A 27,207-nucleotide genomic window follows, 5' to 3' on the forward strand; every position below is an offset into this window, starting at 1 on the left:
GACATCATCTTGGTGGGTCCACACACAAGGCTGAGGCACAGCAAAATAGCAGGGGTGGGGAAAAGAGACTAAAAGAGCGCTTTGGGGTCCTTAGGGACTAGTAAAGCGCTATATAAATACAGGCCATTTACCATTTACCATTTAAAAAAACAAGACAGGGTTAAAAAGTCAGAAGAGTACGCGTAGGAAAACGATAGTAAAAAAGGAAAAAGATTGAGAGCATCTTTTATCCACTGGCCTCAGTTGCTCTGGGTTGAGTTGGTCGAACCACATACACAGACACTCATGCACACTAGTCTGGAGATGATTAGCTGTGTTTAGGAAATGATCTGTTCTGTATTTTGGAATTCAGAGCTTGATCTGGAATCACATCAGCTGGAGGACACTTGTAGAGTAGCAATATGTTTATTCAACAGAGGTGGAAACGACAAAGGAAATCATTGTTGAGGAAGAAAGCCGCTGACAAACAAACTCCACAAGTACATTGTTAGTTTATTAATAAGATCTGTTAACTGGAACATTACTGCTTTAGATCTGCTCCGTGTTTTTTTATTTTCCATTTGTCCAAGATTTCCACGTTGTTATTTTTTCAGTTCACGTTTCAGTGGATTTGTAGTCATAAAACTAAGTCTCTCAACATTTACACTGGAAGGGAGCAGATGCAAATCTATGCTGCTGCACAAAACACAGGATGCTCTAATATCTGCTCTCTTGTTTTATCTTATTTTACTGTGTGCACAGGATGATCGCAGGATAAAGGGCAAAGTAGCTGTCCACGGGTTCGTGTCATGGTAGAAATGCTTGCAAATGAAGCATCTAAGCAAAACAGACTAACAACCTTTAACCCAGACAGGAAAGCACAGTCCTCCCTCTTATTTTATTTTTTTCTTATTTACTTTTTGACGTTATCTTTCTCAGTCAATACCTTCCACTTGCATACTGCATACCGTTTCTATGCTGTTTTATCATGAAGTCTAAGCAGTCACTTCTTCATTTTAGACTCAGTAAGTCCGACTCTACACACTATACCTGCTTTAAGGATAAACCAGCGGAGTGATTTTCATAGCAAAGAGCTGTTGAAGAGGTAGGTAGACAAAGAAAGCTTTAGAGGTGGGGGTGGAGGGGGGTGTCTACTAAAGACCTCATTGCCGAATTGTCTTTGAACTAACCGACTACACACAGGGGTCGTGGCGGGTAATGCTGTTACATTAAGCTGGTCTTTAGTCACGTGCACTCATCAGTTTGCTCTTTACAGTGTCACTTCGGTGTAAGAAACCATCACTCGTTATATTTACCGTGTTATAACTTATTCCCTGTGGTTATTTATTGACCTGTCCTTATCCTCCTCCCCCTTTTTTACCGACATTTGGTACAGTCCCGGGTTCTCGTGGATGGTAAATCAGTGAACCAACTTTCTTCCACACTGAGTCAAGAGGAGGCGGAACATCACGGAGGAGGGAGGCAGCACAGAGGCGGACAGTGGTGCTGATATATAATCTGTCTGTATCTGTTTTGCCCGTGAGGGAGAAGTTTTTGTAGTTCTTGTCATGATAAGACGCTGAAGGAAAACAAATAGCTCGAAAAGGTTTGTAACGGATTTTATTTGCTTTAGAAGTAAAGTAACGTTGTAATTTACTCAGCCTTTGTGTTAGCAAACCTCTGCTTTACTGAACTTTATCCATCTGAAGCACTTTGTGTTACACAATGTTTCAGAAACTGTTGTAAGAGTTGGGAAATATTTTAGAATGAAAAACACACGTCGAGCTTTAAACTATGACGTAGGCTGTTTCTCTGTATATCTAGCCTATTTAATGTGAGGATGAGAAACGCAATTCATAGCTTATATTCCACTTTCACTTATAATATCATCATACTGCTTGGTCATCTGTTTGTTTATGTATGTGCTAAGGGAAATACCTCTTTACTCTGAAGCATATACAGCATGCTCTTTGGACTGAATGACCAGTGATCCCGGCGTTAAAGTTATCAATCGATTTGTGTACTGGCTTATTTACAGAAAGCACACTAGTGAGCACTTGTGCCAGCCAGGGTAAACAGCATTTGCTCAGCAGCTTGATATAAAGGTAAAAAGTCCTTCTGATTGGTTAAAATGATTCAATTCAATTTGATTTTTTTAGTCTAAAGGTCAATAGTATTCACACTGTTACTGAACTGTTACCTGATGTGCTGATCTTTGCTTGTTGCTTGCTGGAAATGGCGAAACACTGTAATTATTGCACGGGTCAGTAAATCACGTGCATCATTATTACAGCAGGTTAGAGGTGTGATTCACCCGTGTTGCTCACTTGGTGGTTCGTTTTCTTATTTTTAGCCAGATTCTGGCAGTGTTCCATCACAGCTTCTTGTCTGCATCTTTTTAATGTAAATGAACTTTGTGTGCCTGTCTCGTGGTTATAAGTTAGCTGGTGAGTTCACGTGCATGTGCCAGTGCAGATGTAATGTAGCTCATGGATAGAAAGGCAGACTCAGTGGTCAGGATACCTGACACCTGAAAATAAAACCTCCCTCTTTGTCACGGATGTTATTATCCTCACAAATCTTTCTGCCTGCCCACCCCCAGAACATTTGGATTTTGCTTTTTCCAGTTTTACACCGTAAAATGGATGAAATGTATCTTTTTTTGTTCGCTTTATTCTTTTCTTTAAATACTTGGTGAGAAATACAGTTAAGTAGAGGGCTGTTAAGAGGTTATTCACAGGTCTGCATTCTTTGCTTGAGGGAAGTTGATTATTTGTTAATAAGATTTGAGATAGAGCAGACAGAAGGCAATCCTGAGTTTGTGAGGAGACAAATTAGGCCTGTGAGTGTGAGCATGTGAGAGACGGAATGACTAATCTGCTCTGACTCTCCTGAGAAACACCAGTCTGTCTTTTCATGGTGTTACCACTATGCCCTTGTGCCTGGGAGAGGGTTAATTTGTGGTTTTGAGGACAATTTCCTCTCCCACTGGGACCTGTTTGTGTGTGTATTCATTTCATGAGTGAATACATTCAGCCTGAGATTTAATGTCAACACCGTGCATATTCTAGGGATCATAGCCAAGATAGCATTTGTCTAATATCTTTCAAATTTGGGGATAGTTTTAGTTGACCTTGCATCACCATTGTTGGGTATGATTGCCATGGATGTCACACCTGATCAAGTAGCAGGTAGCTGGGTTTCATGTGTTTGCACCTTTGAAATTGGTTTATTTTTCCTTGTAGCCTAATGGTCTCAAATTGGCAATTCCGCCTCTGATGTTAACCAACCAGAGAAGCAGATTTAAGTTTCTCCTCCCATAACATTGTGGCGAGAGAGCGCAGATCTACATGGGGACAGAAATTGGCTCCAGGCGTACAGCTCAGGCTCCATCTGCGTCCTCAAAGACTCTGAGGTCTGACTTTGTAGATTGCAAACTTTAAATTATCCCATAAATGTATATACAGGCTAATTTCAGCTTTTGTTGTTGCTGGAAAGGGTCTGCTCATATGTGTGTGTGCGGGGAAGAGTGCATGCATTGGGGGGAAGGGGGGGGGGCAAACTTAATTTGCTGGTAAGCAAGTGAACACGTGAATGAGATTAGAGCAGTTTTTGTTGTGGATGGTGTCTCTGTCGATAGTGCACCCCCCCCCCCCCCCCCCCCCCCCCCCCCACCGAAGTTATTAAAGACAGCAGACTTGTATCACAGATAAATTTAGATGTGAAATTTTTTTTCACATGGAGTTTGTTTGCCCTTGTTGTGTAGACTCGTATCTTCATAGCTATTTGTTTATGCTGGGGGTCGAAATGAGGAGAGAATAATTAAGAGTTACTTGCTAGCTAAGGACATGAGAGGAAATTAGAAAGACAGGAGGGTCGGGGCTTGTTAACAAATCAAGACGTCACACGTTACCATACACTTTAAAAGTGGCTATTGAGGGTAGGAAATTAGATTTTTACAAGCGCTGACTGCTGTGTGTGTGTGTGTGTTTGTTTGTGAGCCCATGTCTGTGTTTGCCGTTACGCTAAATACTGAGAGGTACTGGGATTCATTAGGCAGACCCTGTTACAAGGCATGTTCCAACACACACAGATAGATAGACGTTTTGAAGATTTACACCTTTACTCACGTCTGGCAAGGAGAAGCGCTTATTATTAGCTCTTACTCATACTCGCTGACACAGTGTGTGTGTGTTGCTCTCAGTCTCTTCACGGAGGCCCTACATCTTTTATCGGTCATGATCCCACTTCCTCACAGGTTGTGGCCAAACCTGCAAGCTCATGTTTATATAAGTATGGATTTGAGAGCTTCACAGTCCAGCTGTGCAGACTAAACATTTATTACACTGTTTTCGGGTGTGTGTGTGTGCCTGTGTTGCCCACTTCACATCACAGCCGCAATCGGATCTCCCCACTATGCTGAGAACTGGGTGTATTGGGGGGGGGGGGGGGGGGGGGGGGGGGGACTGCTTGTGAAATGCTCTAAGGTAATATCTAGACTGGCTCGACCTCTTTCATTTCAACTGTAATGCTCAATTCGGCTATTAATGCAGCTTTTCTGCCTGAGATGTTTATGAGACTTGACATAAGTGTGAGAAAGAAAAGGCAACAAAAAATGAAATGAGAACGAGAGAAAAAGAGAGGATGAAAACAATCTGGATTTTTTCCATTCAGCCTTTTTCCACACCCCCCTCCTCTTGCCTCAGTGGTTACGTCTGACTTCAGGTCCAAAGAATCTGATGTAACTGAAATGGAGCTATTAAGGAGGTGCTTTTTTAGCCTCTTACACATAACGTTATGGGGGTTTTACTGTAACAGGGCTTTTCGACAATGGAAGTAGAAGAAAGACCCGCATTGACCTGTTGATTTAAGAAAGCTGGCCCTCAGCATTTCTTTCCTCCTTGGCTCAAAAAGTGCGTCAGTTCAGTGTTTTTATTCTTTTATCATTTTCCTCTGTTTTTCCCACACAAGACCTCCTGTATCTGTGTCAGCGCCGCTCTTCCTCTCTGTTGCCATCTCAAGTATTTGGACAGCTGTGGCTGCCTGTGTGTATTACAGAGGTTGTGACCCTGAGATCTTGTTTAATACCCGGCCCTCTCAGGCTAATTGATGGCCAGGGCAAACACAGTCGTCTGCTGCGCGTGCGCAAGTGTGTCTAGCTGTGAATAAACACCCAGGCTCACATGAATCTACTTAAGACTTACCTCTTCACATATGCGCTGTAATGTGGATGTTGTAATGGTGTATTCTGTATCACACTAGCTTCACATGTTACCTGGTTACCTGCAGATTTTGCATCATTTGTCTCAGTAATTTGAGACGTCTGTTTGTGTTTTCCCTTTCAGGTTATTCTTTGTGTCTGGGAAAATCCTATTTGTTCCGGTTCAACCATCCTGAGGAAGCCAGCAGAATGAAGAGCATGCTTCCCCAAAAGAGTCCTGTATCAGCTTTAGCCTACAACACAGGTACATCACACAAGGGGCTGACCCTGAGCTGTGCTTGATCCCTCTTTGGTTTGTCTCCTCTGTGTCTTAATTTTGCCATTCCAGAATATACATGTAGGCCTTTTTGATTATTACTTTACTGGCTTTTCACTTCTTTGCCATCTTCAGTGCTCCATTAGATCCAGCTGCTGATGTAACATCTGCTGCTCTTCTCACTAGTCACTTCACTGTTATGTCAGTATGGAGTTACAGATAGTCACACTCCAGATGGGTTACATCCAATTGGAGGACCACACTGACCCAATTTAACGACCTGGTTGAACCATAAAGAATGTAAATAAATTCAGATTTCAAAGATTGGATGTCATCTAACTGACTGGCAGGGGGGGGAAAGCGGAGAATGCATGTGAGCTCAACTTTTCTGTGCACATTAACCATGGCTGCTGCCTGAAAGTGGTGGGAGGAAAGAGTCAGTGTTAGGGTGGGGGCAGGTGTTTCTGTCAGTCTTCTCATATGTCTTTCCCAAATGCACTTTCACGCACATTCCAAAACCTAAAATTCAAAGCATATTGGAATGTTTTGGTTGTATGGTGTCTGTCCATTGCCACGGTGATACATCTGGACTCTGCTATCTCTTAGGCGATTTATCGAGTGCTCGAGGCTGCTGTATTCAGTGGAAATCCCGCTCTTTAAACAGGCAGAAGGTGCTTATTTCTTCCACAGCTTCACGCACGTGTGTTAGGAAAGATTATTATTATGGGCAGAGATATTCTTCACCGTCACCAACCCTTATTTTAAAGACATCCAACTAAAGACAAGGCTCCCACACAAACACAACTGAATATGTTGGAGCAGAACAATCATGAAAGGAGAGAGTTGATGCACACCAGCCCTCCGGTGTAAATCTGCCCATGTATGGACACAAACACCCTGTGTGTGTGTGTGTGTGTGTGTGTGAGCATGCCTGCATTTTTCTAGATCTTATGATGTCTTTCACCTTCTGCCTCAGCTCACTCCACCATGTAAGGGTTTGACATTTTCTCACACAGGCTTATATTCATCTATAATCTGTCTATGCACTTTTAGGTGCTCCAGGTTCTCGCTTTCTTTTACACATGGAACATACAGGCGGAGCCACAGTTGCAGGAAAGTGTATATATGTGTATGTGGGTGTATGTGGTTGTTAAACACTGGGTGGTCTAAGTTTGAACATTGTAATAGCTCCTTTTCCACATAAAGCCACAGATAATTTTGAAAACTGGGCAAGGTTTGAGCACATTACTTTACCCTAAGTGTTTTCACCTGCTTGGCCTTTTTCAGAAGATATTTACTGTTTTCTTTTTGGAATTTTGCACCAAAATAGTACCGGAGCTATCAGGCAGACTTACTTATACTTAGCATTGCTGCCAATCTTAGCTATGCTATTGAAAGAAAATGATAGTTTATTTGTAAATCCAGCAGGAAGGAAGTAAAAATTGACTCAGCTGAGGTTTTGAGAAAAAAGACCTCCTCACTGCTGAAGCTACTTTAAATAAAAGACTTAAGGAAGGGCGGGGGGAGCCTCATGAGGGTATTCCAGAATATTTTGTGGTTTATCTCATCTACAAAATCCTATACTGAGGAACTGAACTCGAGTTAAACTGTTTGTCTTGGATCTAATGGATGGTTTTGTGTGAATGTGTATTTGCATGCAGTTTGTGTGTGTGTGTGTGGGACAGGATTGTTTCCTATTCTCAGGGATAGGGTTAGTTGTGGATTGTTTGGTTTGAGTTTGTTCTGCCAAGGGTCCCATTTATGAATAGCTGCAGGTTTAACTATACATAAATCTCTCCCTCTCTCTCGCTCTCTATTTTCATTCGCCACTCCCTCTTTCCTTCCTCTGTCTTCACCTGGCTCTTCACACATAATTTCCATATTTGTTCTCCCTGTTTCTCTTTCCTCTTTCTGTATCTACTTTTCTATCTAGTCGTTCGATAGCTTATGTTTATGTTTAACCTAGCTTTCCCATGTTATAGATTCATTTTCTTTTCCATTTAATCTCTCTCCCCGTCCAGACTACCTGAAGTTTAGCAGTGACTATAGCCATGCAGTTGTGGGTGGCACCAGTAGTGCTAGGGGCATGCGATCAGCATCTGAGCTTCGGGACTTGATGGACACCCTGCAGCGTAAGAAAATTGCCCTTGAAAACAGCCTGAGAGCCAACGGGAATGCCAACCCCTCCTACTTCAGTGTGACACAGGTTGGTCATCCTTTAGCTCCAACATTACCTCTCAGGGCACTTTAACAGGGGTTGTGAATGATTCTAGCTGATATTCACTCATTACATGAACCAGTTGTTACATCGTTGCATTCTGCATTGTGTTCTCCAAACACAATTCTGCACATATTCATCAACACATACATCAATATCAGTGTTTCTGTAATTTATATTACACGGTAAACACTTGAATCTAATAAAGCCTGAAAATGATCATATTTGTGTATTTCCATTTCTTCATTTGTTTCTGTCTATAGCTTCCACAGGAGAACTGAATTCTTATATATTTCTAATCATACATTTTTTTCTTTTCTGTCTCCCAGTCTCCCCCCACCACACCTGTCTCCAGTCCTGCCACATCTTCATCAGCCTATCAGGAACAGGCAAGGCGTTTCTATAGCTCCGATCGTCCTTCTTTGTCCTTAAAATCTGCTCCCCCTCTTTCCCCCGGGCGACGTTCCGACCCTTCTTCTTCTTTGGCCTCGCGCTCTTCAGTTGGCCGCAGTCAGGACAATTTTAGCACCAGCGATAGCCGACGACTGCACAGTCAGAGCTCCTCTCCTTTACTCTCCACCTGGAATGGTGGGGGATCTTCCACTTCTGTTGCCAGTAGTGAGAACTATCTCCTCTCTCTTCCTCCATCTTCTTCCTCATCCCGCACTCCATCTTCTGGGGGCGCTGCCAGCATGCCCTCTAGCCCCCGTCTAGGACGTCGCACCTATGGGAACCAGGGGAACCAGGGGAACCAGGAGCCGACGCCCACTAGTCGAACCAGGAAATACTCAGCAGGTTCGTTGAGTGGGATGACAGCAGGAGGACACAGCCGCTCACTGCCACGCCTCTGTCCCTCCCCGTCCCCCCGTGACAATAATAATGGAGTGCTAACTTTGTCAACGCTGCCTCCACGGAGGTCTGATACTGCTGGGGATTACAAATTTAGCAAAGAGCATTACAGCAACGGCCAAAACGCTGACCTCAACCACAAGTCTAGTCACTCCAGTCAGCAAGCTGCAAACAGGATTAAAGGCCAGACCACAGCTCAAGGGGAAGGTGTCGTGTCGATCTCCCTCTCTTCCCCTAGGACCTCCTCCTGCTCCACCTCCCACTCCATCTCTTCCACATCCACATCCACTCCACCAGATGTAACAATCCCATCCAGGGCAGGGGGCTCCTCTTCTCCTCGTGTTGCCAAAAAACTCAGCCTAACCTCCACCAGCTCAATAGGCTCCATCAGCTCTATAGCTTCGAGCCCTCCAGAACAAGAACGGCTAAGCAGCAATGACGCCTCCTCAGGAGCAGAAATGTCTGTGGCGGAGAAAGAAACAACAGGAGTGGGCCTTGAACTCACCGTTGCACCGGGACTAGGACTTAGAGAGAGGAGTTCTTCATTTGGGAAGGCCGGCCTGGAAACTGGAATTTGTCTGGGGGAGAGGAGGCAGTCATTTGGCAAAGCAGGGGTGACCCCGCCAGGGGGGTTCAGGGAAAGAAGGGGGAGTATCAGCTCCCTAAGTGGGAAGGAAGAACTGACAGACTACCACCAACGCCAAAAAGAGGAGAGACTCCGTGAGCAGGAGGTGGAGAGACTGGTGAGTTTAATTGCTTTTAGCTTCTGTATTTAAAGCATTGTAGCTGCTGTTTGTACTGTGCCATTTAGTATTTGCTTTTTTTTTGACTTATCATCATAGAGTGCATCCTCCAGCTAAGCTTATTCAGATAGACTGAATATAGGCAGGAGAGCAGGGTGTTTAAGGTTTAATGTTATTTTGTGCACGCATACAAAGACACCAAACATGGAACGAGTGTAGGAATGCTTCCCTGCTCCTTGCGCTCTCAAACATACTCTCCCAGGGAGCTTAACACAGGCGCACAGTGAGGTTCACCACTTGACAGGTGCTCATGGCAGTTAGCCCATACTAACAGCACTATTCTTAACCCTGTACTTGGATTGTGTGTGTGTGTATATGTGTTCATATGAGGTTCATGTTTATGTCAGTCATCTGGAGGTCCACCCAGTGTGGTTTGCTGTGCTAAGGAGCCACAGAACACATCAGTCAGATGTGGGTAAGAGAAACCAAGAAGATTACAGAGTTATAGTGTAGCAGGTGGATAAATACATATTATCAACATATAATGACAACCGATCTCGTGATCCCTCTCTTTCTATTTCTCTGTTTCTCTCAGCCATGTTCTCACAATTAAAGTGTCTCAGTATCTCTGATTTAAAGAACACTTTGACGGTGGCTTTTGACAAGCCTCCACATTCTTATGAGCGTGGTTTTGAGCTTTCATGATGTGAAGATTTTCTCTTTTGCCGGTTTGAAGATGGGGGAATGAATTGTGTTGCAGTGTTGCACTTAATTGGGTTGAAACTATTTCGACTGCCTGTTTTAGTGCGTGCCCTGGTGTTAAATATCATCGATGATCCACATTATACAGGGAGTTATAATCACGTGCATCTCTACTTTAATCAGATGACTAAAGGTGAGATGTAGCAGCAATTGTAGTGTTTCAGTCTACCCTTATTGTCTTGTATTTGTCTGCCCCCTAGTGGTATCTTTAGAAAATAGAATTCTGAAACAAGAGACCGCTAAAAAAGAAAGCTGAAATTAATGTCTGTGTTAATTAAAGGCACACAAACCTTTTAAAAATGAATTTAAAGCAAGGCGTGTTGTCCAAAAATTTCCCAGCTCGTTTCCTGTCTTTCGCTTCTTTCACCGTCTTTCATTTTCGTGCTTTCTCCAGCTTTCCTCTCATATGTCCGTGTCTTTGTCCTCTCTTCTTCTTTCTGTCTCTTGCTCTAGTTGACAGCTGATTACTATAGAGGCTCCACAGAAGCTTATGCCCATTAGAATAGCGCAAGGTGACAAACTGACACGGACACGTTTTGTGCCAGCTCCTGGTTCATGTTACGTGTTATAATTGGGGTTTGTATGTGTGCATGGTAAAATGTGTTCGATGCTTTGTTATATGTGGATTCTGACATAACTGTTTAACTAAGAAGCACTATAAAGTGAGTGTTTCGTGCTTTTCCTAAACACACAGTTAACTATTTCATGATTTTCACAATCCAAATGTCACCTGGATCCGATTCTCTCCTTGTGAAGAATTCCCTGGAAAGCATCTTGTTTCCACGGTGACATTCATAGACACATTCCTACTTTGGAGTCAAAGCCGGTTCTTGTGCACACTTATGACCATGGTTGACAGCTGACCACCTTCTCATTAGCTCACTCTTTCTCTCTATCACTCACACACACACACCTCTGTCCATTTCCCCCCCTCTCTGTATCTAATATTACTAACACAGGCTGGCTGTGGGGCTCATATACGTAACCCTTGAGAGAAGTAACTGCTGAACCTGCAAGAGGGCATTTTTGACTCTCTGCAGCCTCCGTAGTGCCCCACATATAGCTATGCACTGGCAGGGAGAAGTGCTCACTCCAGGGATTCTCAGTGAGAAGAAATGTTTCTTCTAAAATCTGCAAATATTAGACCAAATTAGATCCACATACAGGAGAGGGTCATGCTGAATACTAAGTAAACGCTACTTTTCTTTATTTTGGACTAAACGGAAAAAGTTTTAGAAGGACTGACTTCTGTGATGCTTCCCGAGGTAATACTATTATTTAAAACTTGACTAAGCTCAATACTATAGGGTTGCATTGTATTTGTGTAAAACTTCAGCAACATGTCAACATTAAAAACGTGATCTTAAATAGTACTTGCCATTGCATGCACATAACCCATACACGCGTGTGCTTTTATGTTTGCCATCATCTCAGGAGCGACAGCGGCTAGAGACCATCTTGTCTCTTTGCTCTGAGCTGGGCCGAGCTGAAAGGGACGGAGGCGCCGCAGCCACAAGCTCCACTTCAGCTGTTGCAGACCTGCAGAAGATCAACCAGGAGCTTGAGAAGCTGCAGCTGACCGACGAAGATGATGACACGCCTTCTGTCTTTTCCGACTCTTCAGCTGTTAGTGGAATAGTCGGAAACGGGCACACGACCTCCCCTGGATCGGAGAACGGTTACTATGATGATGACCTGCAGGTACGACGGAGGCGTAGCAGCGGTCACCGAGACAACAGGGCCGAATCGCCTGCTATCAGTCTGCGAAGCTTTGCCCCCACACCTTCACCACGTGCACATAGGACAAATGAGGTATAAGACACAGGACACTTATTTTGTGACTGTTAGAACTTTATGCTAACACAGAAATGCCCTCCATGTGTGAGTGCAGTATCACTGAGGTGCTATCAAGAGCAAAAACAAATGTTATTTGGTGTATAAGATGAACTAGTCTACAGAACCGTGTTTGTTCAGTAGAATCATATAACTTTTGACCCTCATTCAAAAAAGTAGGAGAAAACATAAATTTAAAAAAATATTCCGGTAGTATAAAATAAATACAGTGAAATATGCAATGCCTTGATGGTCTACAGACTTTAGTCACTCTGAAGACTTCATGCAAGAGAATATTCTGTAACATTAGTCTCTGTTGATTTGGTAAAATGATAGATGTATGTTTTTTCTTCTTCGTGCACCTTTGACCTTGGTCATCTTACTAAAATATTAATCAAGATTTATGCAGGAAGTGTTTAGCCCCCCATTCATCCTGGAAAACATAACAGTGACAAGGATCCCTCCTCCTAATACTTAGAAAGTATTGACACAAACATCCTACTCAACACAGATGGGACATATTTACAGTCCATTTATTAGATTAGAGCATGCTAAGTGTTAGCATGAACTGACAGCAGGCATTTGTGTGTATGTATGGAGCCCATACGCTTTCCTTTCCATTTGTGGCATCAGTGATTATTATTACAGGTCTCACAGATATGTCAATGTAAGTGCATGTTAGCAGGAGTTAAATCAGCGACTACATTGATGATGATGTTACCAGGCTCTAGAGGATGCAGCTCGCCATCGTGGACAGGACACGATCCCTTCAGAGGAGGAAGTGAGGCGCGTGGAAGAGGAGAGAATCCAGGTCCTGAACAACATGGAGGAGCTTGAACAAAAGATCAAAGAGCTGGACAATCAAATTGAGGAATCTGCCCGAGAGGTATATAGACGATGATGATATTTACTTTATTTATTGATTGATTTATTGTCAAGATTAACAAAAGATGAATGAGAATGTTTTGATAAAAGCACAGATATAAAGTATTGGTTTAAAACTGAGCGGTGTGTGCGCGTGTTTTTTTTTTTTGTTTTTTTTTTTAAAGGTCGAGGTTGAGCGAGCTCTAGTTGAAGCTGAGCAGGAGTCCGAGATAGCAGCTCTTCAACACGAAAAAGATGCTTTAGAAGCGCTTCACAACAAGATAGCTGACCTAGAGACCCAATCCCAGCAGGAAAAAGAAAAGGTATTCAAGTTGATACACTCAGAATGGGATGCTTACAGACCTCTTTATCATCTGTAATCCAGCTGGGTTAAAAGTTAGAGGTCCCTTTGAATATGCTTAACTTTGCCTTTGAATACATATGGTCATCAAAAGGGGAGAGAAATACACATTAACATATGGAAAAATTCTTTTAGGTGTTTGAAAAGCCATCTCCATTTTTACTAGCAACATGCATTGAATGGCATTAAAAATACATAGGCAACTGAGAGACCCGGGCGGTAGGTGTTAATCCTTCTCATGCTCTCTCTGGTCCAAATATATATCTGCTAAGACTGTCCGGGGAGTAGCGGTCATCAAGTGATCCTGTTTGGCAAGTGTAGGGAAGCAAGTGTGCCTATATTTTTTCTACATTTATAACACCATATGATATTATTGACAGAGTGGGAGGTGTAAGCGGATAAATGGACGGTATTTCTGGTGTGTATCCGTGTGTGTGCGCGTGCTTTGGTTTGGCCTGTGTTCGACTGAGTCCTGGACTCACTCTGAAATTTCCATGCACCGGCATCTGCCAGCGGAAGAAGTTAGGGAAAGAAAAGCGAGCGATCGGGTAGATGCGTGTAGCCCCGGGTGTTAAAAACTGGTTGAAGAGCAGATGAAGTTGAGTGCTTGCACATATTCTAGGTGAATGTGTGTTTTGTGTATTTTATAGAAAGAGCCATCAGTGTGATAGTTAACCTCTGCTGCGCCATTCCATACATGCCCGTTCTCTCTTCTTACTTAATCATTTCAATCATTTGCATTCATAAAAAAACGAATAAAACGGCAGAAGTGAAGTCTCATAACATCATTAATCAGTTTTCCATTGCGCTCCCTCCAGCTTTCCCTCCCTCCCCACCCACTAGGCTATCCGTACTGACCTGGTCGCTGTAGTAACTAACTGTTGCTCCCCAATCCCCACTAACTCTGCCATCCTCTCTGTCCTTTGTGTGTGTATGTGTGTGTGTTCGTCTTTTTGTGTCTATATGTACACATAAACAAACGTGTACATGGTGTACGTCCTCGTGTGGGAATGCGTGTGTGCATCTGTGTGTACGTACGTTTGCCTGCCAGGCGTGCAAGCTGCTGCAGGCAGAAAAGGGCAGAGTAGAGAGGTTGGCTCAGATTGTGTGTGAGCAGCGCTCCCAGCTGGACAGCTGTCCTGAAGCCACCAAGGAGCCCCTGCAGGAGCAGCTAGCCAGGGTCAGTACACACAAACACACACACATATGCACACAAACACACGCACATACATATATTTAGAAAAATATAGTGGAAGAGCCAATGGAAATCATGCATATTCGAGAAAGTATTCAACATAAATGTGACCGCTATATCGGCAAATACTAGCACTGACTCTAAACATTTGTTCACATGACAGACTCGTTTATATAATGTTTGCTTACTTGCATGAGAGCATGGCACACTTTCAGAGCTAACGTTCATTCTCAATCATTCCCTCTTTATGTTTTATATCATCTCTAAAGTGTCAGGCTTTGGTACCTGTTTGGTTCTTACAGACTCACTCTGTTGGGTGTAATGTCTAAAGGCTTCACCTTTTGTGTTTGATGAGCGACTGTTCTTTGAAACGACTTATCAAAGAGGCGGCACATTTAAATCATCTTCACTTTGGGGCGAATGCTTATGGTGTGTGAAAGGCTGCATGTTTAGCCAAACGGTAGTGATGTGTTGTTGCATGTTTAGTGTTGATGACACACACATTAGAGATTTCACAGTCTGGTTTGCACCCGTGTCTACGTATGTTATGGAATGAGACGTATTTGATAAACGATTATTTGTCGTATTTGAGTATGTTGGCATTTATTTGCTAATATTAGTAGATGCAGGTTTTTATGTGAGAAGGTTTCTTTTATGGACACTTGCACGTATACTTGATGTTCTTTCTCTAATGTGGTGGCTACAAAAGCATGCAAAGTTTTGGATTAGTGGAATTTTTCTTGTTTTTTATTGCAATTTACGGAGTTCAAGTTTAGTGAAAGGGTTTGTTTTAAGTTTAGGAGAGCGCAGCATCAGCTTTGGAAGTAAGTTTAGCCATGAAAGACAACCCATATTACTACATTTATGCAGATTACCACCTATTATGCCTGTGTTACTTTCAGGTCATTATTAGGGCAATGCCAGACTGCAGGATGTGCTACAGTACATTGCTGTACTCAAAAAATAAATAAAAAAGAATAAAAACATCAGTAGCAAAGGAAGACTGACTGCTTGGTCATGTGATCCTAAGGTACCAGCCCTAGATCTTCAGATAATTAAAGCTCGCCACAGCGGTCTGTATCAAGCAGGTTTAAGCTGTACTGCACAGGGTACTGTGCTGCTTTGACTTCAGAAATCATACAGTTACTCCCAGTGACAACTAAAAATTTGTGAGCAGTAGTGTACACTTGTATTATCTATTTCATTGTGTGTATCAGGACTGCGAAGTGCTTGAGGCAGAGACAAAGCGTTTTGAGGACCTGGAGTTTCAGCAGCTCGAGAGAGAGAGCAGGCAGGACGAGGAGAAGGAGACCCACACCCAGCAGCTTCTCCGGGAGATCGCAGACTACCAACGCAGCACCGTCACCCGCAAGGTATCAGCTCTCTTCTCGGTTGTTTTTGATTTAAAAATCCAGCCTGTTTAATCTGCTGTTTGAAGCTGAATTTGCTCTTTAAATGTCAATTTGTTTAGATTTGCAGGGTTAACAGGAATGTTTGATTCATACTTTCTAAGCAGGCTAGAGGCGCTTGATAAGTTTGTTCCGCTCTCCCTCTCGCAGGAGCGTCTGTTAACTCTGAAGAAGCAGTCGGCGCAGATTACGCAGCAGGTTCAACGAGAGAAGGAGAGCTTCTTGAAGGAGAGGAGCAACCTTGAGTCCATGCTGCAGAGAGTATGGCAGATTTTATGTTCGCATGTGCGTGCTGTGCTCTGTATTAATGATGGGAAAAGTTCATTTTTGTGTCTGTATCTGTCTGCCAGGAGAAAGAAAGCCTGGCTGTGCTGGAAAGAAAATACGCTGGCCTCACCGGTGGACGGAGTTTCACCCTGAGAGAGGTTGGTGTGATTGGCGGATGCTGTGGTTACTTACGAGTCCTGGAACGGGCGATATCCTGATTTTAATGGCTATGATTTCCTTTTCCGCTTGCTAGGATTCAGCCTCTTTGGCTGATGTGTGTCGCTCCCTCCTTTCTTCTATTTTTCTCAAGAACGCAGAGGTACTTTGCCTTTCTGAGCTAATATTTCCCCTTTTGTGTTCCACTTTATTTTTGGTTTCCATTTTTTCTCTTTATTCCCAGTCGTCTTCTTTGTTTTGCCACTGTAGCCTCTTGTTCTAACTGCTAGCTCTTGTAAAGCACTACTAGAAGTTCCAGAAATTTGAGATGAAGCTTATTTTTATACGTCCACGTACTGTATATTAATGCTGACATAATCTTGTTAGTGTGTCCTTTGTCTCATGTTAACAGTGTTGTGTGTAAATAACTTATTTCTGAAATTGCCACTAAATTTTTGCATTGTTCTAACAACTAATTTCCACGGCTAACTCACTTCCCGCTATGCCTCACCCCTTCTCTCTCCACATGACACCTTGCAGGGCTATGTCACAGTCAGTGAAATCAATGAGCTTTACTCACAGCTTGGGCAAGACCCTAAAGCTGCTCCTGCCCCCACTCTGACCAAAGCCTCTCCTGAGCCCGAGGCAACCCTTTCCCCTGATGAGGACACCCCCAAACCAGCGGAGGATGAGGTGTGTGTAGTGGTGTGACGGGTTTATCGTGTGTAGATAAGTACGCCGAGGCGGATGGTGCAAAGTGTGCGGCTGGTTCTCTCCCCCAGCTTGTCTTCCTGTTTCTGCGCTCATTTCAGCTTTCTGACAATGTTCCTTTCTTTTTCCGAAGCTCTGTCATTCTTCCTCACCTGCCGACTGTCACTCCTCTTCCTCCTCTCCTTCTTCTTCCTCCCGTCTAAATCCCCGCCCCCTCCCAAAAACACCCTCTGTGCACTGGCCAGAGAACATGGTGACATATCGAGACCCTTCCCCTCTCCCAGACTCCCCCCCACCTCCCCTTCCTGTCAAAAAGCGCCATCAGCAACACAGGCAGGTAATGTGTGTGTGTGTATATGTATACCATATTTATATATCTTTGTGGGGACCAAAAATTGGCATTCTCCTATACTTGTGGGGACTCCCAGCCATTATGGGGACAAAATGCCTGTCCTCACCCAAAATGTGTTTTTAGTGTCAAGGTTACAATTAGGTTACGTTTCAGTTTAGGGTAAGAGTTAAGGTTAGGCATTCATTTTTGATGGTTAAGGTTAGGGTAAGCGGCAAGGGAAAACATAATGTCAATTAGATGTCCCCACAAACATGAAAACACGACTGTGTGTGTGTGTTGGTGTGTAAACAACTGTGTGTTTATTTTTATATCACAAGCATATTACATTGAAACTAGATCCATCTGTCTAAAGAATAAAATTATTGAATGTGGGTTAAGAAAGGGAGAATGCACTTCTGCCACTGTGACTTATTGATCCTCCAGCAGATGGCGCCAGAGTAAGACATTTTAAATCCTGCACACCAAGACTTTACGTTACACTTAAAGTATGGGGACATTGATATATGACTGAAAGTGAAATGAATAATTTAAATTTTTGGTAATTGTGTTCATGTTTTCTGTGTGTGTGTGTCTCATCAGCATTTCCGTCTTCTGGAGGAGAGGAAGAGGTCTGAGAAAGAAAGTGGCTCACATCTAAGTGATACATTACCCTGGAAGAAAACTGCGACTGCCATGAATCCCCAGTTTATGTGTGCAACACTCGGGCGCAGCTTCCCCACAAAGGTACAAACAGAGATGATTGTGCATGTAAAAAAAAAAAAAAAAAAAGTGACAGCAACTTCCGACTAAATATGATTAGATTATATTAGATTAAATCTAAAGTTGATTTAGTGTGAAACTTTGTGGTGTTTTTACAGATGGGAGTTCACAGAGCATCTTATTTTCCTTGACCTCAAATGCGAGATGTGTTCATATGTCTGCTCTTCTCTTCCTCCAAAGCGCTGACATTTTGTCACGTTTTCATGAGAAACAGGGAGCATGGGAGCTATTTGTGATGTGCATGTCTAACCTGGATCCCTTCCAAACTCGTCCCGCCTTTCTGCGCAGCTTAATTAGTTCTGATTGGATCTCATTTTATTCATTGACAAATGTGTCAGTATGTTTCATCATAGTTTTTGTCCTTGTGCATTAGTTTTTGTTTAGTTATCGTCTCGATCTTCATCAGAAAACAACGTTTTTTTACGAAAACTATGGTGGAAATGATTGGTTTACAAATTTACCACTAAATGTCAGACTTGGTCTGTGTATCACTTTTCGGCTTCACCACTTGGTCTTTGAGTTATAGTGTTTATTATAAATAGAATATGAAGCACCCATTTCTTCTCCGTCTTCTTGATTCTTTATAGTCCCATCAGCCTCTGGTACAGACTACAAGTTGTGGCAGTATTCTTCCAAGAATCCTCAGTTTATCCAATAAGGAAAGTGAATCTCGACGTCTGCATAAAGGTAAAACACACACACACAAATACACTTAACTTCACTTGATCTTACTCTCTTTTTTTTCTCTCGTGTATCACACAAACACACAAAACCACACTCATCGCTGAGCTGGGATTTGAAAATGCACCTTATATGGAGACAATATCCCAGCAAGAGGCTTTGTTTGTGGGTGTGCACCTCATTGTGTTTTGATAAATTCCACATTTGCTTATCTGTCAGTGGAGGAATGTGAGCGTTCCATCACTTCGTGGGGATTTACACGAGCTGTTGTAACGTCTTCACTGTTAAGAAAATATGACACACAAGAGTGTAAAGCGTTTGCAGTCTGTGTGGATGTTTGCTGTTTGGCCCAGAAAGATACAGGATGCCACCTGAAGGACACCATGCCTCCTCTCCATAGCAACCTTTTGCATAGGCATCGCTATTATAAATTAAATTTAGATTTGCACCTACTTAGACATAAGAATAAGTAGTTTAGTCTTTCATAAAATAATTTTTTCATTGCCCTTCAGACAACAAATCAGTATTTTGGGGGATCATTTTGAAGTACTGTGTGTCTCATGTTATAAGTGTACTGTCGTTGCTTTCTGGGAACTGGCACATGTATCTGATGCCTTGGCCCCTTTAGTCCCCTGATCTGGCTCATCTGATGGGTGGGTCTAGTAAACAGAGCTGATGGTATCAGTTTTTGTGTGTGTGTTTCTTCCTGTACCAGGAGGTTTAGTTAGTCTCTCTTTAAAGTGTCCGCACTGTAGATCTGTCATCATTCATCCGTCAGCTTCATGAGAATATCTTTTTGTCTTTCCAGAAGTTTTTGGGACAGTTTCAGGCTGCTGTTTTTATTCATTTTTAAATCTCAAAACCTGTTTCTGTGCTTGTTTTACAGAAAATATTTTTTCCTCTTTATTTTCCATTTATTTTGTGTGCTTGAGTGTCTTACTGTTAGGCCGCAGTTTCACCTAATCGTAGCATTAAGGCCTGGATATATTTTTTCCCGGGACGTGTGAGTACACAGTGTAACGGTGGCGGGGCATTGTAATCAAAATTTGAACCCGTCCGGGCAGTCTGTCCCAGAAGAAGTTACACCGACAGGTAGAAGACTTGGGTTAATGCGTGGGCAGGAGGAGTAAGTAACCTTGGTTGCTACTGGAGAATTCATCCTTTTTCGTCTTCATTGCGTTTGTGTGTATCCAGGTCAGCCGAGCTCCCGAGCTGCTTCTCAGACCAACGTCTACCTCGATGCCTTTGGGTACCGTGAAAACCAGGCCTTTGACACAATGAGTGTGGATAGTAGTGACTCTATTGAAACCAGCATCTCTGCTTGCTCACCTGACAACATCTCCAGGTAGGTGACACAAAGGCCTGTCAGCAGTGTGTATGCGCTGATGAAAATAACTGTTAAAGACGTCTTTAGAATAAGTTGAAATGGGACAGAAAGTTGGATGAAGTGGGGAGGGCTTGCTAGCAAAAAATTAAATAAAAAAAGAGTTTCCTGCCTTTCATGTTCCCTCCTTGGAGAATAGGATGTGTAGAACTGAGTGTGTAGCATGAGTTAAGGGGGGAGGACTCTGTTGATTAGAGTTGTAGGGATCAGCTTACGGAAGACAGAAAACATAAAGGGGTGTGTGCGCGGGTGCCTTTCCAGTCAGCCCCCTCAGGTTCAGATTAACTGAGCAAACCAGCATGAGTGTGGAGGTCCATTTAGGGGTTCAGCCCCCCGACTGGAGTAAAACCATGTGTGCCTGCTTTCCCTCAATCCTTTTTACATCTTTTGTCTCCCCTCCTCTTGTTTCTCTGAATGGTATGGTCTCGTTCCAGCAGATTTGAAACCATTTGCAGAGTTACATCTCTGTTTTGCGCGTTTTTATTCTCAGTGTGCTTTGGCTCAGATTAGGCTGCATGAGGTTATATTGCACTGGAAGTCACGTTGGGGAATGTGGATCAGTTTTATGACAGAGCTGGAGTTTTTTTGTTAATTTGCAGTGATGAGTCCTGTTTCGGGAGATAGAAGTGTTAGAACAATTTTTTTCCCAAGTAGTCCAGAACTCGAATAAATACATTTGGAACTGCATGGGTGTGTATTGACAATGAATGCAGTTACCTCTCGTCGATTGAGGTAAGAAAAATGCCATCGGTGGTACTGTTTAATTCATATTTGACTTTGGTGATATGTTGATATTCATTCATAATTAAGTACTTTTTCATTTAATAGTAACAAGTGCTCTAATTTCTTTCAAAATGATTCGACTTGTTACTGTTTTTGGATTCTTTGCTGGTGTTTTGTTGAGAAAAAGCATCTGGAAACTGATGAAGAAGACAATGAAAAAATAGCAGAGTGGGGAAAAAAAGAGGGTTTTTTTCCCTTTTGCAAATGTTCTAGTTTTTTTGTTGGTTTTTTTTCATGCCCTCCCTCCCGTTTCTTTTTTGTCCTCTCTGCACTCGGGCTGCTCCAAATTTCTCCACCCTGTCTCGCTTCCTGATTTGTTTATAGTTCAGTCTGATGTGCACCATTCTTCTTAGCACTGTTGTGACATCAACACCGGGTATTCATTTCCTCCTGGATCCAGATAAGAAGAGGTGTGTGTGTGTGTGTGTACATTGCTTATGTTGCTTAAATCTGGTTACACGGTCTTATTTTGGGAATTGGCCTTCCCCTGAGTATAAAAAGGCAAATTCCAATAACAGAAATATTTAAAAGGTAGTGCTCAGACTTGGATTAAGGTTAGGGTAAAGCAGGTTATGTTCAGGGCTTGGGTAAGGTTTCATAAAATGAATGTAAGTCAGCACGGCGGTGGTACCAGAAGTGCATTTGTGAGAGTAAATAGACTTGGCAAGAAAATTAGTGTGAGAAAAAGAATTACTGCTTGACGTGACAGAGAAATACATACATAGATCCTTTCGCTGTGATGTCAGGAGTGAGTGTCATGTGTAGACCATATGCAGTTTGGGAGACTCTAAATCAGACAAGGCCTCAAAGACCTAAAGAGATAACATAGATGGTTTGCCTTGGCAACGCGGCCTCTTTTCTTAATGGATTTCCTCTTTGATTTAGCGCGCGCGCGCACACACACACACACACGCACACGCACACGCACACACACACACGCACACACAACCAGTGAATAATCAGTATTCTCAGGACAGTTTAGCGTTTACTTTGGAATGTTAAACAGAGTTCTTCTTTTTGGCTGTAGATCTACATGTGTTGTATGCATGTATGTACACACACTGCAACCATTCATCGACCAACTCGAAAAACTCCATTATGAAAAAATCCTCGATGCAAGTTTTTCACTTTGATGTTTTTTTTAATCTGCAACTCTTTAGGGCTCAGTTGTCACCATGACTATGTGAGCGTTTCACCCACACTAGAGACTACAAATACAGCTGCAATAGAAGATGTAGATGAACTGTTTAAATTAGGCAGCTTACTAAAGCCGTCCCACTTTTTATCACAATGTTAACTGCAGGGGTGAGTCTAAAGGGGGGCATGGGGTGTTCTAGGCCATATTTATTTGAAGACTTTAGTACCATGACTTTGCAGATTTATAGTAATTAAAGTGTTTTATTTATTAAATGGTATTGTATATAATATTTAAAAATATAAAAAATAAAAGTGCTAAGTTGCACACTGAATCATTACTAGCATTAATTGTTATTATTAATTATTAACAGTTATACCAATAAGAATGTCACTTTTATGCTGACATGCTAGCTTCTCTTCACTGACTGAATATTTACTATTGCTCAGTGATAAGACATAAGTATTTCTAATCCGATTACTTGATTAACTCGAGTACTAAAACAATATCGATAGCTGGAGCCCTATATTGGATTATAGTAATGCCGACATTCATCAAACAATTTCAAAGAAAAGTCCAAGTTCATTGATTTTCTCATGTCGCGTGTTGGTGTACCCACTGTTTTTTTTTATTAACTCGCGAGCTGCTCCCTTGCATTTTTGGAAAATCCCAAAGTGGGTTTTTTGTTTGTTTTTCTATAAGTGTCAAGTGTTTGATGTAAAGCAAAAGGTACATTATTTTCTATAATTGTTGCTGTATGTGCTTTTTGCGCTGTAGTGCCAGTACGTCAAATGTAGCCAAGCTGGAGGAGATGGAGCGCCTGCTGAGAGAGGCGCAGGCCGAGAAGAACCGCCTCCTCGAACACAAGGTCACTATTTGATTTATTCATATTTTCACATTTTATTTAATGTTAGAGAGATATGTAGCGTTAAAGCCAACATGCAGATCAGTCGAGTATCTTTGTAATAATTCCAAACCTTAAAGATAGAGGTGCTACTTCATTTGCCCAAACTGCAAAATTGTTGTGTTTTTTATGTGTGTGTCATTAAATAACCTGTGACTGCATCTGAATCGTTCTTAAGGAGCGGGAAATGGAATTTCGAAAGCAGGCCTTGGAAGAGGAGAGGAGGAGACGGGAGGATCTGGAGAAAAGGTTACAAGAGGAGACCAACAGACGCCAGAAACTGATTGACCGCGAGGTGAAGCTTCGAGAAAAGCAGAGGGTGCAGGTAAGAGGTCTGGGAAGAGCTGTGGATAATAGAGGTTCTTTATCCAAAACATACGTATGAACTTCAAGGGAACTAACCTTTTACCTTCTTTTGACAGTGCATTCTGTCTTGTTTCTGTAGCTTACTTTTATACATTTCAGACTAGGGCTGGGCGATATGACCCAAAATTCATATTTCGATATTTTTAGCTGGATGGCGATATACGATATATGTCTCGATATATATTTTTTTAAAGCCATAAGGTAAGAACAAAAAGAGAGTTCTTAGTCAAAGCTGTGTCCCAGATGTCACACAGGCACTTTTATTAACATACAGCATAGATGTACATGAAGCAATTACTCAAAAAGAAATTATCAGCATTTATTAAATAATCATGCTCCATAAATAAAAGAAAACAATGTTGTTTTTGTGCATAACAAAAGCTCAAAATTGTGCAGTCAAAATGTAAACTAAAAGACGATGAGCATAATAACAAAGACAGATTTCACAGCTGCTCTGTTCCCAAGTTCTACTGCGTGACTGACAGCCTGGAGTTTGAAATCCTCTTTGTAACTGTGTCTTTTAACAGGTGCCATTTATGGTGCTTATACACACACAATACGGTAATATTACGTTGAAGCACAATACGTATCACTCCGCGAGGCTCCAGACTACGGTAGCCGTAATGCTCCGACAATCCATCAAGCGGTGCAACTTCGTAGCTTACCAAAGTCGTACTAAAACATTTTTTGACAGATTGCTGAGCGCCGTGTACCACATAAAATCGGTTCGCGGTCAGATTTTAGGCCATGCAGCTCCTGTGGGCTGCATGTCGTTAGCGCGGTTAGCTCGCTAACACATTGACGCCGACCAGCCCCACGCACGGGGCGATCCGCGGTAACTCGTTAACGGAGATTTGCCGTGTTCACCTTGTCGTTGCCTGCAGGTGAAGCTATGGGGGAGGGGGAGTTGTTCAGTGAAGGAGAGGCGAGGCTGTGTGAGTTTGCGTAGAGACAAAAGTGGACGAAAGAGAGGCAAACTTGCGGCTCCACAAGTATAATTATAATGTAACATATCAATATAAACGATATTGTCACATCTTACATCTCGTATGAAGATATATTGATATTTTTAAAAAACTCGATATATCGCCCAGCCCTATTTCAGACATACTTACAGCACCTCCTTCTGCATGGTTTTAATCATGTCTGTGTTGACAGTTCTCATAGTAAGCTTCATTTATCATCTTTAGTTCTTTTTCCCGGACCATCAAATGTTGGCAGCAGAACAAAGAGAGAGAAATACTCTGATGTTTCCTAATGTATGACTTTCTGTAAATCTTTGTGTTTTATAGGAATTTGGTAAAAACAAAAGAATTCATAAGAAATTATAAATACATCTTTGTCATTACATTCTCAAATGATTCCTCTCCCTCAAGTCCCGGCCTCTTACTCGGTATCTGCCTGTGAGGAAGGACGATTTTGACTTGCGGGCTCACATTGAGTCGGCGGGCCACAGCCTAGACACGTGCTTCCACCTGTCCATCTCTGAAAAGACCTGCCGAGGCTACTTGGTCAAGATGGGAGGCAAAATCAAAACGTGGAAGAAACGCTGGTTCGTCTTTGACCGCAACAGACGCACACTATCCTACTACGCAGGTAAGGACAGCACACACTTGCAACCACACTCAGCAAAGTCTGATTAAAAACAATTAAAAAAACTCTCTGTGTAGATAGAATCACACACATAAATGTTAAAGTTGTGTATTTCTTCTAATTTGGCATGTACTCGTATGTTCTCTCCAGACAAGCACGAAGTCAAGTTGAAAGGAGTCATTTACTTCCAAGCTATTGAAGAAGTATACTACGATCACTTGAAGAATGCACACAAGGTATGCATTCTCCAACGCTGATACAAAAAGTGCATCATAACTCTTTCTTCTTCATTCACAATTCATTCTCTCTCCCTCCTTCAGAGCCCAAACCCCTCCCTGACCTTCAGCGTGAAGACTCACGATAGGGTCTACTACATGGTTGCTCCCTCTCCCGAGGCCATGAGGATCTGGATGGATGTGATCGTCACAGGCGCTGAGGGATACACTCAGTTCATGGTGTAGTGAAGCAGATGTATGGGCCTCATGTTTTTTTTTATGCTGCAGTCCTTTGTGGGTTTTGAAGACAAAAGTATCAGCTCCTTATTTTCCTCCTGGATGAAGCTTATGTGCATTTGTGTTACACAGATAACACTTCATGTTGTGTTACAGAGCTCTCATGTGAAATTGCGGGCAGATATTGGACAGTTTAACAGTTTAAGCGTCTTCAGAGAAGAATGACGTTTTTTTGTTCTGATTTTTTTATGTAAGTTAGAAACATTAGTTAAACCAGAGCTGACTTTGGCCTCTATATTATGCCCTACAGTGTTCAACATTTTATACAAACTATACATATTTCCAATATTTCCAAAGAAACGGGGGGAAAGGCATTTAAAAGCATTTGTACATTATGAAATGCCTCATAATCTAGTAAAGGTGTATTTTTTATTAAATGAATTCATTTCATGTATGATTAATGGGGCATTCTCAGGTCTTAAATCTGTGCGTGGATGTGCATGCATGCATCATATGATCATGTGTGAGTATATACACATGTGATGAATTGCCTGCTCTGTGTGCGCGCGCAGGCACTCTGTGCACATTGCCTATTTACTATGGGCTTTTCCTGTAGCTCCAAGGTGCTGTACTTACACGGTAAATGACACTAATATTCCAAACCACACTCGCACAAACCAAACTAATCAGCACTTCTCTGAATGGATGCAGATGCCGGGTTTACAACAGTGTCAGCATAGGTAACGTGTTAATAAAACGCCAACGTATTTGTACATTTTGCCTGCTAATTTCTTAAATGTTATGACATGTATGGTCCATTATCAACTAAAGATGTGTGTTTGTGCCTTTTAATCACATTTTAAATATTTTTTTAGCACTACATGCATCTACATACAAAACGCCAAAGTGGTGAGAAAGTACGCTAGTGTGGAATTGCGGTCCTGGATGCTTTTTTAAGGAAGAACTTCAGCAGGATGAAGTTTTATTGTTAGAAGTCAAGCAGACGAAATCTATGGTACACACATTTATTTGTCCTAAGGTGGCTGATTACTGTGCTGCTGCTTTAGTCCACTACATTTCATTACATTGCATTTATTACCACTAATTTAATGTGTTTTATTTTTTTAATGACTATTCCACTATGATCACTAATGCTGCTTTATGCATTATACTCCACACTGCATTGGCATATTTCTGTCCGCTGATAACTGCATTTATAATCTTGCCTCCTGTGTTTTTGCGTGCTGACCAAGCTTTATACATATGTGATACAATGTATATTTGGTTTCTTTGCTTTGAAATATCTTTTAAGTGGAATATTGTCTGTTTCGACATGACGTGCCGAGCATATTTTTACCAAACTAATGGAGTTGTCACAGAGGAAGCTTTCATGTGTTTTAATTCATCCAGTATTTTTATATAATTAATTTTTATGTTGATTTTACTGTATTTATGCCAGTACCATTGCATGTATCTTAATTTTGTATTTTCATATGAATAATAAAAAAGAATATATAATAAATATAATCGTTTGTGTTGTTTTTGTCTTGAGGAATACCTTTCTATGAGAACAGTGGAGCTGGAGCATTTTACAGGTTTCCACCAGCAGTATTTCAAACTGTGCTGTAGTGCAACCTGCCACAGATCACTGGGATAAAAAAATCACAGACAGTAAAGACAAGAAGTCTATATTTAAGTTCAGCTGAAATGTATTATTACCTGTGTGAAACTCCTGGAATAAACATCATATGTGTCTGCACTCTCATTTGTCCTATGTTACAGTTACAGTACAGACAGGTGAAATCCACACAGCCAGCCCAGAATCAGGGATGCACCTACCTTACTCCACCAGCCTAAACTAAGCTCAGGACATCTGTTCCAGTTCATAGATACAAGGCCTTACTAAGTAAAGCACACTCCCCTAATCCGCCTGACACAATATTAATAATAAATATTTTGATATACCGGTAATGA

At 42.0% G+C, this 27,207-nt stretch overlaps 1 protein-coding gene across 8 annotated transcripts in view; it reads left to right on the plus strand.

Annotated features, from left to right (window-relative positions):
* phldb2b (pleckstrin homology-like domain, family B, member 2b) overlaps positions 1-26,760 on the plus strand; it is a 37,795-nt gene extending 11,035 nt beyond the window's left edge. For 3 of the 8 annotated variants that reach the window (XM_085418456.1, XM_085418457.1, XM_085418462.1), the window contains 19 exons: positions 5,325-5,444; positions 7,478-7,662; positions 8,004-9,266; positions 11,463-11,840; positions 12,586-12,747; positions 12,911-13,048; positions 14,138-14,266; positions 15,499-15,654; positions 15,841-15,951; positions 16,041-16,115; positions 16,654-16,806; positions 17,756-17,899; positions 18,523-18,622; positions 19,811-19,961; positions 22,696-22,786; positions 23,001-23,147; positions 24,565-24,784; positions 24,932-25,017; positions 25,102-26,760. In XM_085418456.1, the coding sequence (XP_085274582.1) occupies positions 5,325-5,444; positions 7,478-7,662; positions 8,004-9,266; positions 11,463-11,840; positions 12,586-12,747; positions 12,911-13,048; positions 14,138-14,266; positions 15,499-15,654; positions 15,841-15,951; positions 16,041-16,115; positions 16,654-16,806; positions 17,756-17,899; positions 18,523-18,622; positions 19,811-19,961; positions 22,696-22,786; positions 23,001-23,147; positions 24,565-24,784; positions 24,932-25,017; positions 25,102-25,242 (3,950 nt within the window). In that variant the 3' untranslated portion in view covers positions 25,243-26,760. Of the gene's footprint in view, positions 1-1,416; positions 1,586-5,324; positions 5,445-7,477; positions 7,663-8,003; positions 9,267-11,462; positions 11,841-12,585; positions 12,748-12,910; positions 13,049-14,137; positions 14,267-15,498; positions 15,655-15,840; positions 15,952-16,040; positions 16,116-16,653; positions 16,807-16,957; positions 17,162-17,755; positions 17,900-18,522; positions 18,623-19,810; positions 19,962-22,695; positions 22,787-23,000; positions 23,148-24,564; positions 24,785-24,931; positions 25,018-25,101 lie in introns of those variants that run through there. The other 5 variants (XM_085418465.1, XM_085418464.1, XM_085418459.1 and 2 more) reach the window with 5 other exon arrangements.
* Positions 26,761-27,207: the final 447 nt, after the last annotated feature.

The sequence above is a fragment of the Rhamphochromis longiceps genome, linkage group LG9 (assembly GCF_057381845.1).
Source record: "Rhamphochromis longiceps isolate RC_006_pf linkage group LG9, R_longiceps_female_GT1.1, whole genome shotgun sequence".
In the NCBI taxonomy this organism is placed as follows: domain Eukaryota; kingdom Metazoa; phylum Chordata; class Actinopteri; order Cichliformes; family Cichlidae; genus Rhamphochromis; species Rhamphochromis longiceps.